General features: G+C 39.3%; 1 protein-coding gene across 6 annotated transcripts in view; it reads left to right on the top strand.

Annotated features, from left to right (window-relative positions):
* The window catches only part of NT5C2 (5'-nucleotidase, cytosolic II), a 94,219-nt gene that overhangs the window by 51,054 nt on the left and 28,812 nt on the right, over positions 1-14,353 (top strand). For 5 of the 6 annotated variants that reach the window (XM_044437855.1, XM_044437845.1, XM_044437874.1 and 2 more), the window contains one exon: positions 11,465-11,582. In XM_044437855.1, the coding sequence (XP_044293790.1) occupies positions 11,465-11,582 (118 nt within the window). Of the gene's footprint in view, positions 1-11,464; positions 11,583-14,259; positions 14,350-14,353 lie in introns of all 6 variants that reach the window. The other variant, XM_044437892.1, reaches the window with a different exon arrangement.

The raw sequence follows: 14,353 nt of genomic DNA, 5'->3' as shown, positions 1-14,353 counted from the left end.
ACAACCTTTATAATCTATTTCCGTCCTTGTAGTCCAGTTTCAGCTGTTATCTGCACAACTCAGTGCTTACTCAAGTGGCCCACTAACATGATATAGGAAATGTCTGCAAAAATGCAGCTATTTCTCTACATTAATCATCAATATTTGAAAAATGAACAAATTTGAATATCTTAGGAGCTGAGAGATCATCAAACAAGAACATTGAGGCATACTTGGAGCACATTGATGAAATATAGAATAGTTTCTCTTGGAATGAGGGACCAGATCCCAGCACTGCCAGTTGCTGTAGCACAATATCAAGCTTCTAATAATAAACACAGCACATGACCTACTATGCCATATTTGTCGTGCTTTCTCTGAAATGGCAGACTTATTCCCCATGGTCCTTTTATACCAAAAAGGAACCTTTTACATAATATGCTTGAGACACGATGAGAGATTTAGTATAGTTCTTTGTCGTGGTGGGAGAAAAAGGTAAACAACTGGGATATTGATATTGTACAACATGATACTGTTAATTGCAAAATGCTGGGAAATTTTCTTTTTCATTTTTCTTTTTGCTCTGATCATAATCACGATGGATATGTCTCTCTTCAAATATATTGGAGCTCTTAAAACCATAAAGCTTCTGGGAAGATATTAGGATTGTTTAGTGTGTACTGTGAAATGTGTATTCTCAGTCTTCATCCTCATTCCAAGATACTGTTTGATTGTTTTAGATAATTATATCTTGTTTTCATACCTAATAACTTTCCAGAACTGTTTGCAGGAACAAGACAATGCAGTAAAAGAAAAAAGCAAACAGAAAAGCGTTTTAAAACATAGCTTAACAAAACCCTGGGTGGTTACATAGATAAAACTTGGTGCCAGGTGAATGAATACCATTCCCCAAAATGGCATAGCACATCAGAGATGGCCCTGTTCTAGATCACTACCTCTTTCACGTCAGATGGAAAGGAATTCATACAAGACTAGGACCTGAGTAGATTTGTGTAGGAGGAAGGCAGTTCTTGAAAGTCTGAGCCATTTCAGACTTTAAACACTTGAAATTGAGTCTGGAAATGGCCTGGGAACTGATGCGACTGCTTCAAAGCAAGACTAAACTGTTAGTGACCTTATTTGGTCAATCTAACTCCCACACACACTTTTAGACTTAACTCCCTGTAATTCCTTGAGGAAACTGAGTGTGCCCAGAAGTTTACAGCTGTTTTTGAGTAAATTAAATTTTCGTCTAATTTACAAGCAGCTATATATTTCTGTATACCAGAAAAGTCATTCCCACCACCACTTCCCCCAGATACAGAAACTGCAGTCTTCTGTTTGGGCCTGATTCTTTGAAGTGATAGCCACTGGAACAACAACATACAGGCATCATGAATGGATACGCTGAACAAAATAGACTGTGCCTGCCCTTTGGCCAAAAACAAAACAACAAAACAAAACCCTAGAAGCTTTTCATTCAGGTTCCATCCACAGCTTCTCAATCCCTAGAGCTGGAAAAATCAGCTACTTCATCTCAGCAGTACACACCAATCATAGGCTGCCTACCCCTGGCCAGAGTTTTATACTCTTCTTGGTGGAAAAACAAAGGAAGTGAAATCTTCAAACACTTTTCAGTTTCTACACACACACACACACACACACACACACACACAGAGAGAGAGAGAGAGCGAGCGAGCGAGCGCCAGTTGTACCACTAGTGTTATTGGGAAAGGTATTGGAAACAGCAGTACTGGTGGTACAATTCCACTACAACACTATTAGGTGAACTTTGCATGCTAAAAGCTACCTTGGCTTCAAGTCTTTTGCTATTGAGAATGCTGCCAAAGTGATCGAGTGTTGCTTGCCTCCACTGCAAAGGGAGATAGATTTACCCCCTTCCCCCATAGCACCCAGATTCATATCACAGGTAGCAGCACTGAGAAGAGTCATTGGAGGTATGTCCTCTTTATTTTCCTAGGAACAGATCATTGGTGTGTTGATCTCAGGAATGTTTCCAATGGCTAGCTTTGGATTGTGACCAACACTCAGAATGGTTCCCCACCCCCTCACCCCAGGCATTATTATTGGGATAGCTGGCTGAAGAGATGAGAATATGATCATTTCTGTCCATATCAATGTTTTTACTAAGTTATCAATTGACCCTGTTGTACTCCATACTGGGATACCTTGATGCCTCCACCATAGGTCTGTATGAATTCTTGAGCCAGCACTACATGAACCAAGGCCACAGCCATTGCAGGCTGAGTTCCTCTCGACTTCTATACAATGCTTAGTCACCATTATATCTCTTGCCTCACAGAGCAGTTCACTCCATTTGTTGGGAGAAGACTACCACTTTAATTCACTCCTTTCTTCATGTGTACTGCTTTCCATCTCTTCCTTAGATACAGCAATGAGTACATAAGACCCAGCCTTGCAATCTGAGGACATGGGCCATTTTTTCTGATCAAGTGTGGCCCAGTCCCTGAGTTTAGAAACTCAGCAACCAGAACCAAAGCTCAAAGATCCAGTTTTTGATAGATCCACAGAGGTAGCAACAACAGTAGCCATATTGTTCTTTTCAACCATTCTATAACAATCATGGAAGATAACAGTCTCTGTGTTAACAGTCCCTGACATCAAATGGCTAGAGAGGCAAAGAGGTAGATATCCACAGCTGAATTCAGTAATTGTGGAGTCTCAGAACTCGTCTTACAACATTCACTCTTCCCTAGTCAATATGTTGGTCAGGCAACTTAACTTCATGTGAAGATATATTTACTCATCTGCTGCAAAAGGGGAATTTGAGAGTTTCAAATTACAAGTTCATAATGGTGAAGTACCAGCTTTTTCTGTGGGGGGGGGGATGGGATAACTGTATGACCACTTGCCAGAATATTGGCAGAAGCTTGCACAGATTTTTCAAACTGAAATTATGAAACTGTTCAGGCAGCAAGTTAATATAGCCATCTATTACGTGGGTTGTGATGCCAAGTCATCGGTGAGAGTCATTCCATTTTGTAGGCATGCCTGGCTTCATTCTGCTGGTCTGCTGCAAGCCTCCCATTTGACAGATATAGATTAGTTAACACAGGTACTAATGATACCATGGCCTGGATGTAAAATGCTCAAATCATGGTTAGGAAGATAGATCCAATGCAGATCCATTTGTTCAGTATTGTCAATGACAGAAGTTCCACGAAACTCCATGCTCCAGCTGTAGGAGACTGGTAACATCAATTTCAGTTCTCTGCTAAAACTCCAGTACTAACCTGCAAGACCTACACTTTTTTCAGGAAGAAGGACCATTATGCAAAACATCAACTTTGACTTCCACATTCATCTTCATCCTCCTGCCTGTACCCCTGTCTTCAACTTTAGGCTTTCCCTTTTCCACCTTGTGTGGGCTGCCATATCATTAGACTTTGGGTTCTCTCAGTTATATAAAGGGGCTACTGGGTTGAATTTTACACCCTTCCTTTATAGGCGCCTGTATCACAGCACCTTCAGTAGCACTGAAATTGGAAATAGATAAGCTTCTTTAAAAAGGTGCAATCAAGTGAGTTCTACAACACTGAGAAAGGTTTCTACTTCTGTTACTTTTTTGTGTCTCAGAGCAATGGAAGATTTCAACCATAGTATTCATACATTATCCTCAAGAAATTTTGGGTGGTGACCTTATATGAAATTCTTCCCCAGATTGGTTTATTGTAATTGACCTCAAGGATGCTTATTTTCACATTGTAATTGAGGACAGTTACCTGTGTTGCCTGAGGTTTGTGGTTGGAGCTGATGCATACAAATTTTCTCTATTTGAACTTACAAAAGCCTCAAGAGTATTTACAAAGTGTATAGCCATAATCTGTGCCCATATCTGTGTCCAGAGCATAAAGTTATGCCCATATGCTCACAGCTAGTTCCTAGTGGCACCCACAAGGGATGGGTTGAATCAAGTCATCAATACCATCATTAATCTTTTACAAATCTGGGGACTTTACATTAACTTAGAAATGTTTTAATAAATAAAATAAATAAATAACTTCAAAAAATAAACTTTCATTTCCTCCACACCTTTTAATACACTGGTGTCTAGATGCTGGCTCTGGTTGTGCTTATCTGCCTCAAAAGAGATCCAGATTTTGATGGCACTTAAATATATGTATTCCCAGTACCCTCATGATCCAACAACTTGTAGATCTAATGCTAGCACTAGTTAAGTTTCCACAGCTCAGGTTCAGAGTCTTCCAAAGTGTCCAGGGGTCATTTTTTCAGCTGCCAACTGGGATCTTAGCCTTCCTCAAGTGTTGGGTGGATGGATGCAGTATAAGCACAGGGATCCCATTCAGATTACCATCCCCCTTGAAAGTCTTAGCAGATGCTTTTGTGCTAGGTTGTAGTGCTCATTGTGGAACTGTGGCAACACAGAGTATTTGGAATCATACTTCTACCTTCCATCTACATCAACTGCCTTCTATATCAGCTACTTCAAACTCCTGACAGTCTGGAGAGCCCTACAAGCTTCAGATCCCAACTTTGGAATCATCATTTACAATTAGTCTCAGACAACACCACAGTGGTACACTACTTAAATAAACAAGGGGACGAACAGTTCTCTCTACTTGTTTGACTTGAAGTTGTATAACCAGTACTGGGTGATTAAGTCAAATGCCATACTGCCATTCAAATTAAATAGTTGGCATGGACAGTGTTGCAACACACCTGCTAAGCAGGACTTGCTAGATCTCCCATGAATGGTAGCTTGACAATCCCCTTTTTGGCTCATGGATCTGTTTGCTGTGTCTTCCAACATTTGCTGTGTCTTCCAGCTTGCAAGATAATTCTACAGAAAAGTGGAAGGATTGTCTGGAGATACATTCCAGGTCTCCAAGTCTGTTTTACTTGTTTCTTCCCTTCTCACTGCTCCTGAGTGCTTACAATAGTAAACCAACCGTATTCTAGTAAACCTGTGGTGGCCAAGACACAGGTATGATTTGCCCCTTCATTCCTTCAGTTCAGAGGTGACTACCTCTGTCTTCCTCCTGCAACGATTCTGCTTACATGGGATGGTAAATGTATTTGTTACCTATATTTTTCAACTTGTAAGATAGTGACGTGGAGGCTAAGACGACTCATACCGAGAATCCCTTGTCTCCTTTGACATCTTGTGGATGTGACAAGAAGACCATCAACCAGGTTATTCTATGAACAAAATGGAAAAACATTTATACTTTTGCATTGTCTCAGTTTTGATCCAGTATTATGTTCTGTCCAGCATATACTTACATTTTTGCTTTTTCTCTTTAATGAAGAACCATTTTTAAAAATTGTCATGTATTTACTTGACAGACATTTCTACACAGTGGGTTTTCTTTCAGAAATCATCCATTTTCTCACATCATCCACCTCATGATACAATTTCTCAGAAGTGAGAAACTTGACTCCACCTGTAAGGCATGAGTTCCGTAATGGAGCTTGTTGGTTCTGCTCAAGGTGCTGATTTTGAAATCATTTGAGCCCCTAACAGTAGTAAGCTCACAAGAACCTTATGTTTCTTTCCTGAAAAGTAGCATTCTTAACTGGTAAAACTCTGGCTTGTCACAGCAGCAAACTTTGTTCTTTTGTTGTTGTTGTTAGTCATGAAGTCCTGTTCGACCCATCGTGACCCCATGGACAACATTCCTCCAGGCCTTCCTGTCCTCCACCATCCCCCGGAGTCCACTTAAGCTCACACCAACTGCTTCAGTGACTCCACCTAGCCACCTCATCCTCTGCTGTACCCTTCTTCTTTTGCCATCTATTGTTCCCAGCAGTAGGCTCTTCTCCAGGGAGTCCTTCCTTCTCATTAGGTGGCCAAAGTATTTGAGTTTCATCTTCAGGATCTGGCCTTCTAAAGAGCAGTCAGGGTTGGTCTCCTCTAGGACTGACCAGTTTGATCAGTCGCAGGAGTCTCCTCCAGCACCGCAATTCAAAGGCCTCAATCCTTTGGCACTCAGCCTTCCTTATGGCCAGCTTTCACAGCCATACATTGCAACTGGGAAAACCATAGTCTTGACTATACGCTCTTTTGTTGGCAGGGTGATGTCTCTGCTTTTTTGTTCTTTGCAAATAGATAAACCACACATGATCTTTCACAGGAATTTGGTAGTTGTATGCCTTGACATTAGCTTTCTGCCAAAGATGGTTTCTCCCCTCATCAGTCCATTGTCCTTCTTGTATAATATTTAGTCTTCAGTTTGCCTTTAGAAATTACATTTGATATGTTGGATATCCAAAGAGTGCTACACTTTTATCACTCTAGAAGGTCTTTTTCTTGGACAACACCAAAGCTTTTCATTTGTTATGGAGGATGTAATAGAGGGGCTCTCCAGTCTCTTCACACTTTTTGCTTCTTTGGTGATCAGTACCTTAAAGATACTATACTAGCTTAGGGACTTGATCTAGACGGTCAGCTTAAAGTACCTTCCACTAGAGAAATTGATCTTCAGTGGCATTTGGAAGAGGATTATCCTTACCATCTCTCTGTTGTGTGGTAAGCTACTCAGGTATAGGGCTAGCCTGAGCTTGGGGAGGAGACCACTTGGGAACTGCATGTAGCTACTGTGAGTTCCAGAGCAGGAGAAAAGGTAGGATATGGATATAATAAACCCTGTCTACACTCATAATTTGCTGTGATGTGTGAACCTAGCCAGATTGTGTATAGAGGATATAGGCTCCAAACATAATAACCTTCCTAATAAGAGAATTACTACAGCTTTTGTGAAAGGGCTCCCAGCAAGGTAGTATGTTTTCCTCCAGGGTAATAACTTTTGCGAATTTACAATGTCAAGAGTGGTCACAGAGTGGTTCTGAATTTTTACTTTGAGAAAATTTTATCTGGTGTCAGAACTAGTAATCAATAAGAATCCATTTTACCACAAAACTACCATTTTAGTGTCATTTAAAAGAATATAATGTCTGCAGTAAATTCAGATACATTGCTTGGATGGGTATTGTGAAATGTCTCCCTAGATTCTGATTCAGTCTTGAAGTTCTTGGGTTGTTGGTCCTAACAGATTTTCTCAAGTGTGTTTCAAACTTTATGGAAAATTGTTTTGGGGGGAGGGCTGCTGTTGCATTTTAAAAGTGCATTTGAGTACTATAGTTATATTAAATAATAACTGAAATATTTATCTAGACAAGGGCACTCAATGTGGTGGTGTCCTGGTCAATTTCTCAAAATGGCAAATGTTTGCACATTCCAAAAAGGTTGCGTGCCCCTGCCCTAGAACTAATGCTATACTAAATGCTTGATGAACTTTACACACATTATTACATCAGTTCTTAAAGTCCTGTATGGTAGGCCAGTGTATTGCAATGATAATGGTTGTAAGCATAAGATATCTTTAAACATAGATATATACTAATATATGCATGATACTTTACAGAATAACATCAAAAAGATAGATCCTACCCCAAAAAGATCACAATGTAAGATTTGACTTAGTAGTGGGAATGAAGGGAGGGGAGAACAGTAGAGGGAGGATAAATAAAGGAAGGATAGAGTGTACCTTGTTTTGCTGCAGGTAAGAACTATAGAATTATGCCAAAAATGTTGACAAATTGGGTTTTGAAAAGGGGTTTGAAGGAAGCCCTTTCAAATACTGCCTGGATGTATCTATTATGCAGAGAGAGGAGTGCCTTGGGCTTATGCAGTCATCCATACATACTATATAACCTTTAAAAAGAAGTAGGCCCTGTGGGCACAATCCTTGTTCATATTACCTGCAAAGTGGGCACAATCCTTGTTCATAATACCTGCAAACTTTTAGAGGGATCTTTAAATTAATTTTCATTGTAAAATTTTATTGTAAAATGTCGACAAAACTCTAAAAAGAAGGAAAGAAAACAATTGTAAAATAGCTTGCACAGCTATAACCTATAAAGATCCCACAATCTATTTATATTTGCCTTTCTGTTGACTCATTGTACTTTGTAATTATCTTCTGTTGGAATGTCTAGTTACTCCAAACTGTAATTACAGGTTCATAATACAGAAAGCACCATACTATCCTAGGTTTCATGAGTCTTTAATCTTACTTAAATATGTTCTAGTTAGTGAAACAAATCAGTGCCTTCGATGACATGCAATGATATGCCCAGAACTTATGGTTCTGATGGGGTACCTTGTAAAAGACACGTGGGAACTAATTATGGATGGCTCAAGGCTTTCCTAATTCCACCCAGGCTTATTTAGTTCTTCCTATATTGGGCCAGGATACTAACAGTCTTCCAGGTAATTTACACAATGCATGTTCCTCTGTCTTATGCAGACTGAAAGTACTGAGGACCAATATGGTGGGAGCCAGTGTGGTGTAGTGGTTAAGAGCAAGGGACTGGGACTCAGACGATCTGGGTTCTAGTCCCTGCTCAGCCATGGAGCAACTGGGTGACTTTGGGCCAGTCACAGATTCTCAGCCCAACCTACTTCACAGGGTTGTTGTTGTGGGGATAAGATGGAGGAGGAGATATAAGCTGCCTTGAGCTTTTTGTAGGAAAAAGACAGGATATAAATTGAAAAATAAATAAACAAAATATCCGTTGGCATCATCCATTTGTCGTATTACTTGAAATTTTGTCAGCATATGCAGGCTGCCAGAAGTGCTTGCTTGTGCTATGCTAGATATGGGTGCCTAACATTTAAAAGCTGCTTATCCTGTTTGAATCTCTAGTGCATATGTGGGATTGGCATGCCATTGCTTTCATTAGGCAGGCACCATTAATGAGCAATTTCTCTGCCCAGTGGAGATGCTTTCATGCATTAATTTCTTAAACATTATGATTCCTCATTTTCCATAGGTTCCTCAGTTTAAATAAAGGCTTTTCCATATAGGCTTCTGAAAAGAGCTTAGTCTAGATAAGCCGGTGTCCAGCTTTATTATATGTCCAGTATGATTGTGAATTTAGTGTATGTTTCCCACAAAGCATGTATTAGATTAATTTGATGACATTTAGTGTTTCTGACAAGTAATTAGCTTTCTAATCTGTTAACCATTCTTCATGATCTGTGTGATACACGTCTGTGGTCTTTCCATCTCTGGAGTAGTGTCTGCCAGTATTTAAATCTCTGGGTTTCAGAATAGGTTACATGACCTCTTCTTGTATCATTGGAGTTGGATAATGTGTGATGTTTTCTGTGCATTAAATAGGATGGCCTTATAATGTCAAGTAACTTAAAATGATAAGTAATTTTACTTATCAATGGGCTAATTCACATGGCACAGCAACCAGTTTTTAAAATACTACAGTTCTGGGTTGTTTACAGAACAACTTTCAGAGTGCCTAACAGAAAATTAGACGCGCTTTTTTCCTCCCATTCTCCCTCAGTCATCCAGGTGGCATCCCAGTGCCCCTTATGGCACAACCCATCTTACCTCCCCAATCACTGAACCAATTGTCACTGTACCAGTTGTGCTGCCAGTCCAGTCATGATTCCCCCTTTTTGCATATTTTCCTAACTTCAAAAAGCAGAATTGGTCTTATACTTTTATGTTTTTCATCACCTGAAAGGCATGCATTTTTTTTCTTATGGTAGAGGGGAGTTGTGCAAATACACTCTTTTGCCTTTTACATGCAATCTTGCTTGGTCTGTTGTCTTGTTAGTTGCAGCTGTCAAATGGTAACAGAGTAAGGAGGAGTAGCAGTCAAGTGCCCAGCTGTCAATTAAAATGCACTGGCATATGGGAAAAAAACACCCCCATAAAGGTGGGTGCTCCAAAAGGAGGTGGGCACTAGCTCTCCCTCCTAGCAAGGTAATTCTGTGTGTTTTAAATGCTGAACTGACACTTCCCAGTGCTCTCTATCTTTGGAAATCATCCTGAATCTCCAATGAGTCCAAGCTAAAGGCTATCAGCATGGCTTTTCACTGCCCCCCCCCAAAAAGCCACCCCATGAAAAGCCACCAGAATCAGATGATATCCTGTTGTAGTTATTTATTCATCATGCATTATCTTGGTGTGCAAACTCAGTCAATAAGGCTAAGGTAGAGATGCTATGCAGAACATAGCATAATTGGAGAGATGGTAATATTGCTAAGAAGTATCAAAGAGTAATGCATTAAATGTGGGACTCAGTTTACAGAATGTAGTAGGAAGGAAAATGCAATGGTAGTTACTATTCAGAGCTTTACATGCAAGATAAAAGGAGTGAATAGTAATTTAGGATTATTTAAGCGATGAGGATTTATGCTCAGTATCGGTCACTATGGCTGGCATACTTTATGGATTTCTTTTTTTTCTTTTGAGCAGTGAACTCTCTTGCAGAATCACATGTTAGAGGTGGTTTGCCATGTGACATGGTGGGGATGCAGTTTATGAAACTTTATGTACCACTTCTGGGAACATTAAATAGATGTATCATCTTTGAGAACTGGTTTACAACTTAAGATGTTTCTAGGAAAACTGGACCCCAGCAATTCGTGTAATAACTGCAGAATACCCAAAGAAAATAGAGAACATATAATGCTATCAAGATAAAGATTTAAAAGATAAAATTTCTAAACTGTAAAATAGAAGAGAATGGAAATCTTTTGTGGTTGAGAATGGAATAAAAAGTGGGTATTTACAGAAGGATCTAGGTTAAATATTAGGAAAGTAAAGTATATTAAATGAATTACTATTATAACAGAATTTAATATTTTGGTGCAGAATGGAAACCTCACCTGTTTTATTAATATATCATAAGCTAACTTGACAACTAGTCTTTTAGTGAAAGGCAGTTTAGAGTACAGTCCAGTCTGGATGCAATCCAACATCCAGTTTCATCTAAGTGTTGCATCTTAGAGTAGGGGGAAGGGGGCTGTGATACCACCAGGATACCTTACGCCAGTCTCCTCTCCACCCTGTTCCCAGAGGCCTGTCTCTGAGGTTGCTCAACCTTGGAGATGCAGCTACTGTGAATTATCTGGCCTTGTAGTGGGTTCTTTGAAAAAAATTATAGCTATCTAGATGTTGTTAAACAGCCATAGGATCACACTGCCCCTTTGTTATTCTTCTAAATGTCTCTTGATTACATATTTGATATATAATCTAATTATAGTTTGCGTTTCAACAAGATGTATAACTTTAAGGCTTTTAAAAAATATATGTGTATAAAAATAAAAAATGTATGTAGAGGTAATTTGGGTTGAAGGGTAGTGATGTACCTGGGAATGTATTTCCCTTGAGTATCTAGTTGATATTGTTTTGAAAGCATTATGCTAATCAAATGGTATATAAACGCTTTAAATAAATAAATAATAAATATTTCATTTGATGAATTGCTGGAAAGACAAACTTTTGTAAAGTTGGCAGATCACTACTGAAGCTTCATAACTCAGTCACAACTTTACGTCACAAATTGTCTATAAAGGTAAAGGACAATGGTAAAAAATACATTTTATGCCTTGCTTAAATGTTGTATCTGTTTCTGTATATTTTCTAACCTGAAGTTTCTCATCTTATCTCAGTGTATAAATCCCCAGAGTATGAGTCCCTTGGGTTTGACCTGACAGTTGAACGGTTAGTTTCAATTGGATACCCTCAAGAGCTGCTTAGTTTTGTCTATGACCCTACATTCCCTACCAGGTAAATGACTGTAACGTATCAAAAAATGTCTGTGCTTGCTACAGACTGCGGGGGGGGGGGGGGCGTTGGTTTGTAGCATTTTAAGCTTGTTGGTGGTTTGTAAAGCACACTAAATTGTATGGAGCTCTTGCACATTTAGCTTTATCTATCTGCAGATACTGCCATTTAAAAAAAACAACTGATAAGTATACTGGGGGAGTGAACAATAGAAAAAACTAAATCAACATGCAGGTGATGCTTTTGGCCAGTTTTTCAGTTAGATAATGATAAAATTTAATCGTTTGCAGGGCTACTCAAAAGAATCATGTAAACTATAGACCTCCTTAGGTGCTTCCTTGCATGAACAAAGATTTCCAAAACATAAGTCTCTCAACCCGTGCAGGAGCCCTTCATGTTTTGTCAGAGGTTTCTTTTCCAGTCTTTCTGAGTTTTGGGAATAGTTCACTGGCCAGCCTAAGGAATCTTTTTTAGGAATGAGCCCCTGGAAACCCTAGTGCATGCGTGGAAGATTCCATTCCCCTCATGGATTTTGAGCAATGTTTGCAATCAAAGCATGTCTGAAAAATGAACTGGTGCATTTAGTACGAGCTTAAAAAGAATGCAAAATGATTAACAGCACATTTTTTATGTTTCTATTTTGGTACCTTTATTAAGCCTAATCCATTTATTTAATTTGAGATACCATTCTTGGAGACTTTGGCAAAATTTGTAAACAGTTACTGTATTTTTCCAAATGCTTCCTTTCCCACATAACCATGAGATAGTCAATCACTGTGAATTTGGTAACACTGCAAATATAATCAGGTGGATAAAACCTTAGTCAGTGAGCAGTGATGAAAAACAATAGCAGGACCACTTAGGTCATTATATTGTTACTTGCCCAAATTTGTTTTCCCCAATGGTGTGTACTTACATTTTACTAAGCCACTGCAAACATTTATGAGATTTAGCAGTGATATAGTAGAATATGGTTAAGGAATACACACACACGTGTGTGTAGGTGTGTGTGGGTGTGTTCATTGTGAAATTCTTATACCACCACTGCCTGGATAACCTGGATGCAGGTGGCTCACCTGCACAAACTCAAAGCCCTATAGTTTTTAATCTGATAAGCTTTTAAGGGAGTTTCCAAACTGGCTTGGCTTGGATTTTTCCTTGCTTATAAGGGAATTACAGATTCAATAATGAAAAAAAAATGGTATTTGGAGTTAATAGTTTGGCTAACCCCCAGTAATCAGGGCCAAACACCACAGTACCACAGACATAGGATGAATGCCAAAGAACAGTTTCCTAGTACCATTTTCTTCCCTCTCTCTCTTTAATTTTTAGCTTCACTTACCTAAATGTGAAGCTTTTCATACCATGCAACGCTCCATGTACTGCCACCTTCCAAGTAACAGCTTAGGATGTAGAGTGGGGACTGGTAAACCATGGGGTTAATTAATTCACCACGGAACAACATCACATCATGAACCAGTGAAAACAAAGCATTAAAGGGGCATGTGACACAGAAAGGTTTTTTTCCAAGGAGGCAGCCACAGAACAACCTTGACAGACAGAGAAGTGAAAAGAGAAAGGATGATTGAAAGATTTAACTGCACGTGAAAAGGGTGCAGAAATGTCTTGTGGTCCATAATGGAAGGCCACGGATCCCTCTCTGTACCTCACATTTAGAATAGTATCCTTACTTGCCAATGTACCTGGCAAGACCCAAAATTCATGCAACAGGGTTTTGACACTTCTGAAAATAAAATTAGCCAAAAACCTTGTTTCCAGAACAGATAGGTCAGTGGAACTCAGTTGATCTGTCCTAATCTGAAATCAAGTGTTTTGTATGTGTGTCGCCCCCCCCACACCTCATAGTTACACAAATGGTGGGATCTGCGAACACAAATGAACCAGAGAGATTGTGTAGCCCCATTGAACACTGCACCAACTTCCCTGCTTCTCCTTTCCTCACGTATTTTTTGTTAGTTGAGTTCACTCCAGTACCTGAACTTAGTCAAGAAGAAACTTGAGGAAAAATGCTGCAGGAGGTAAACAGTGGACAGGAGGAGAATGTTGTACCCCTCTTCTGTGTTCCTCAATAACAATTTAAATGAAACATCCTTTCTGTAAGTTGAATACAGTCCTCTGTTCTGTCACAGTGTGTCTATTCTGGCTTTACTCTTCATTATAACAAAGTGGCTTCTCATAAGCCATTGGCTAATAACCTTCTGAAGTTTGGTTCAAAGTTTTTAGCATTTATATAGTGTTTTAGTCCATTCAAAGTGTTGCACGCATATTGGATGTATTGCATGTCCCACTAAACTATGGTTAAGTGCAACATGCATGAGTTTTGGTGAGCCTTAGGCTTCCATGCTCACTGTTCCTCTGCCCTTTTTTGTGGCTGGGAGTAGGACCGATGACAAATTTTGGTTAACAGTAATGCTGCTTAGTAAAGAAGCCAGAGTCAAACCATGGTTTATGAAGTTGGTTTGTAAAAACTAATCATAGAAAAACTATAGTGTACTAAACTGTACGCTGTATATGAAACTGTAGTGTACTAAAAGTGGAAACAAAGATTTCCAAAGTTGCTGCCTTGGCTGCAGAAGCATCTCTGTTAAGATAAGTGAACTAATTATTAGATCAATTGTACACTTAAACCAGGCAATGCAGACTATTTTTTCCTCTGCAGCTTAACAAAAGTTCAATGGGACTCTGTCAGCAAAGTGTCTTCCTTAGGGTCAGATTCTAGTTTGGACAGAACGTGGTAGAACTGTTTCAGGTAT

This window comes from Varanus komodoensis, unplaced genomic scaffold (genome assembly GCF_004798865.1).
Source record: "Varanus komodoensis strain SLA01 unplaced genomic scaffold, ASM479886v1 scaffold1, whole genome shotgun sequence".
NCBI classification, from domain to species: Eukaryota; Metazoa; Chordata; class Lepidosauria; order Squamata; family Varanidae; genus Varanus; species Varanus komodoensis.
Note: the sequence above shows the minus strand (reverse complement) of the source record. Positions and strands in the feature narration are given on the sequence as shown.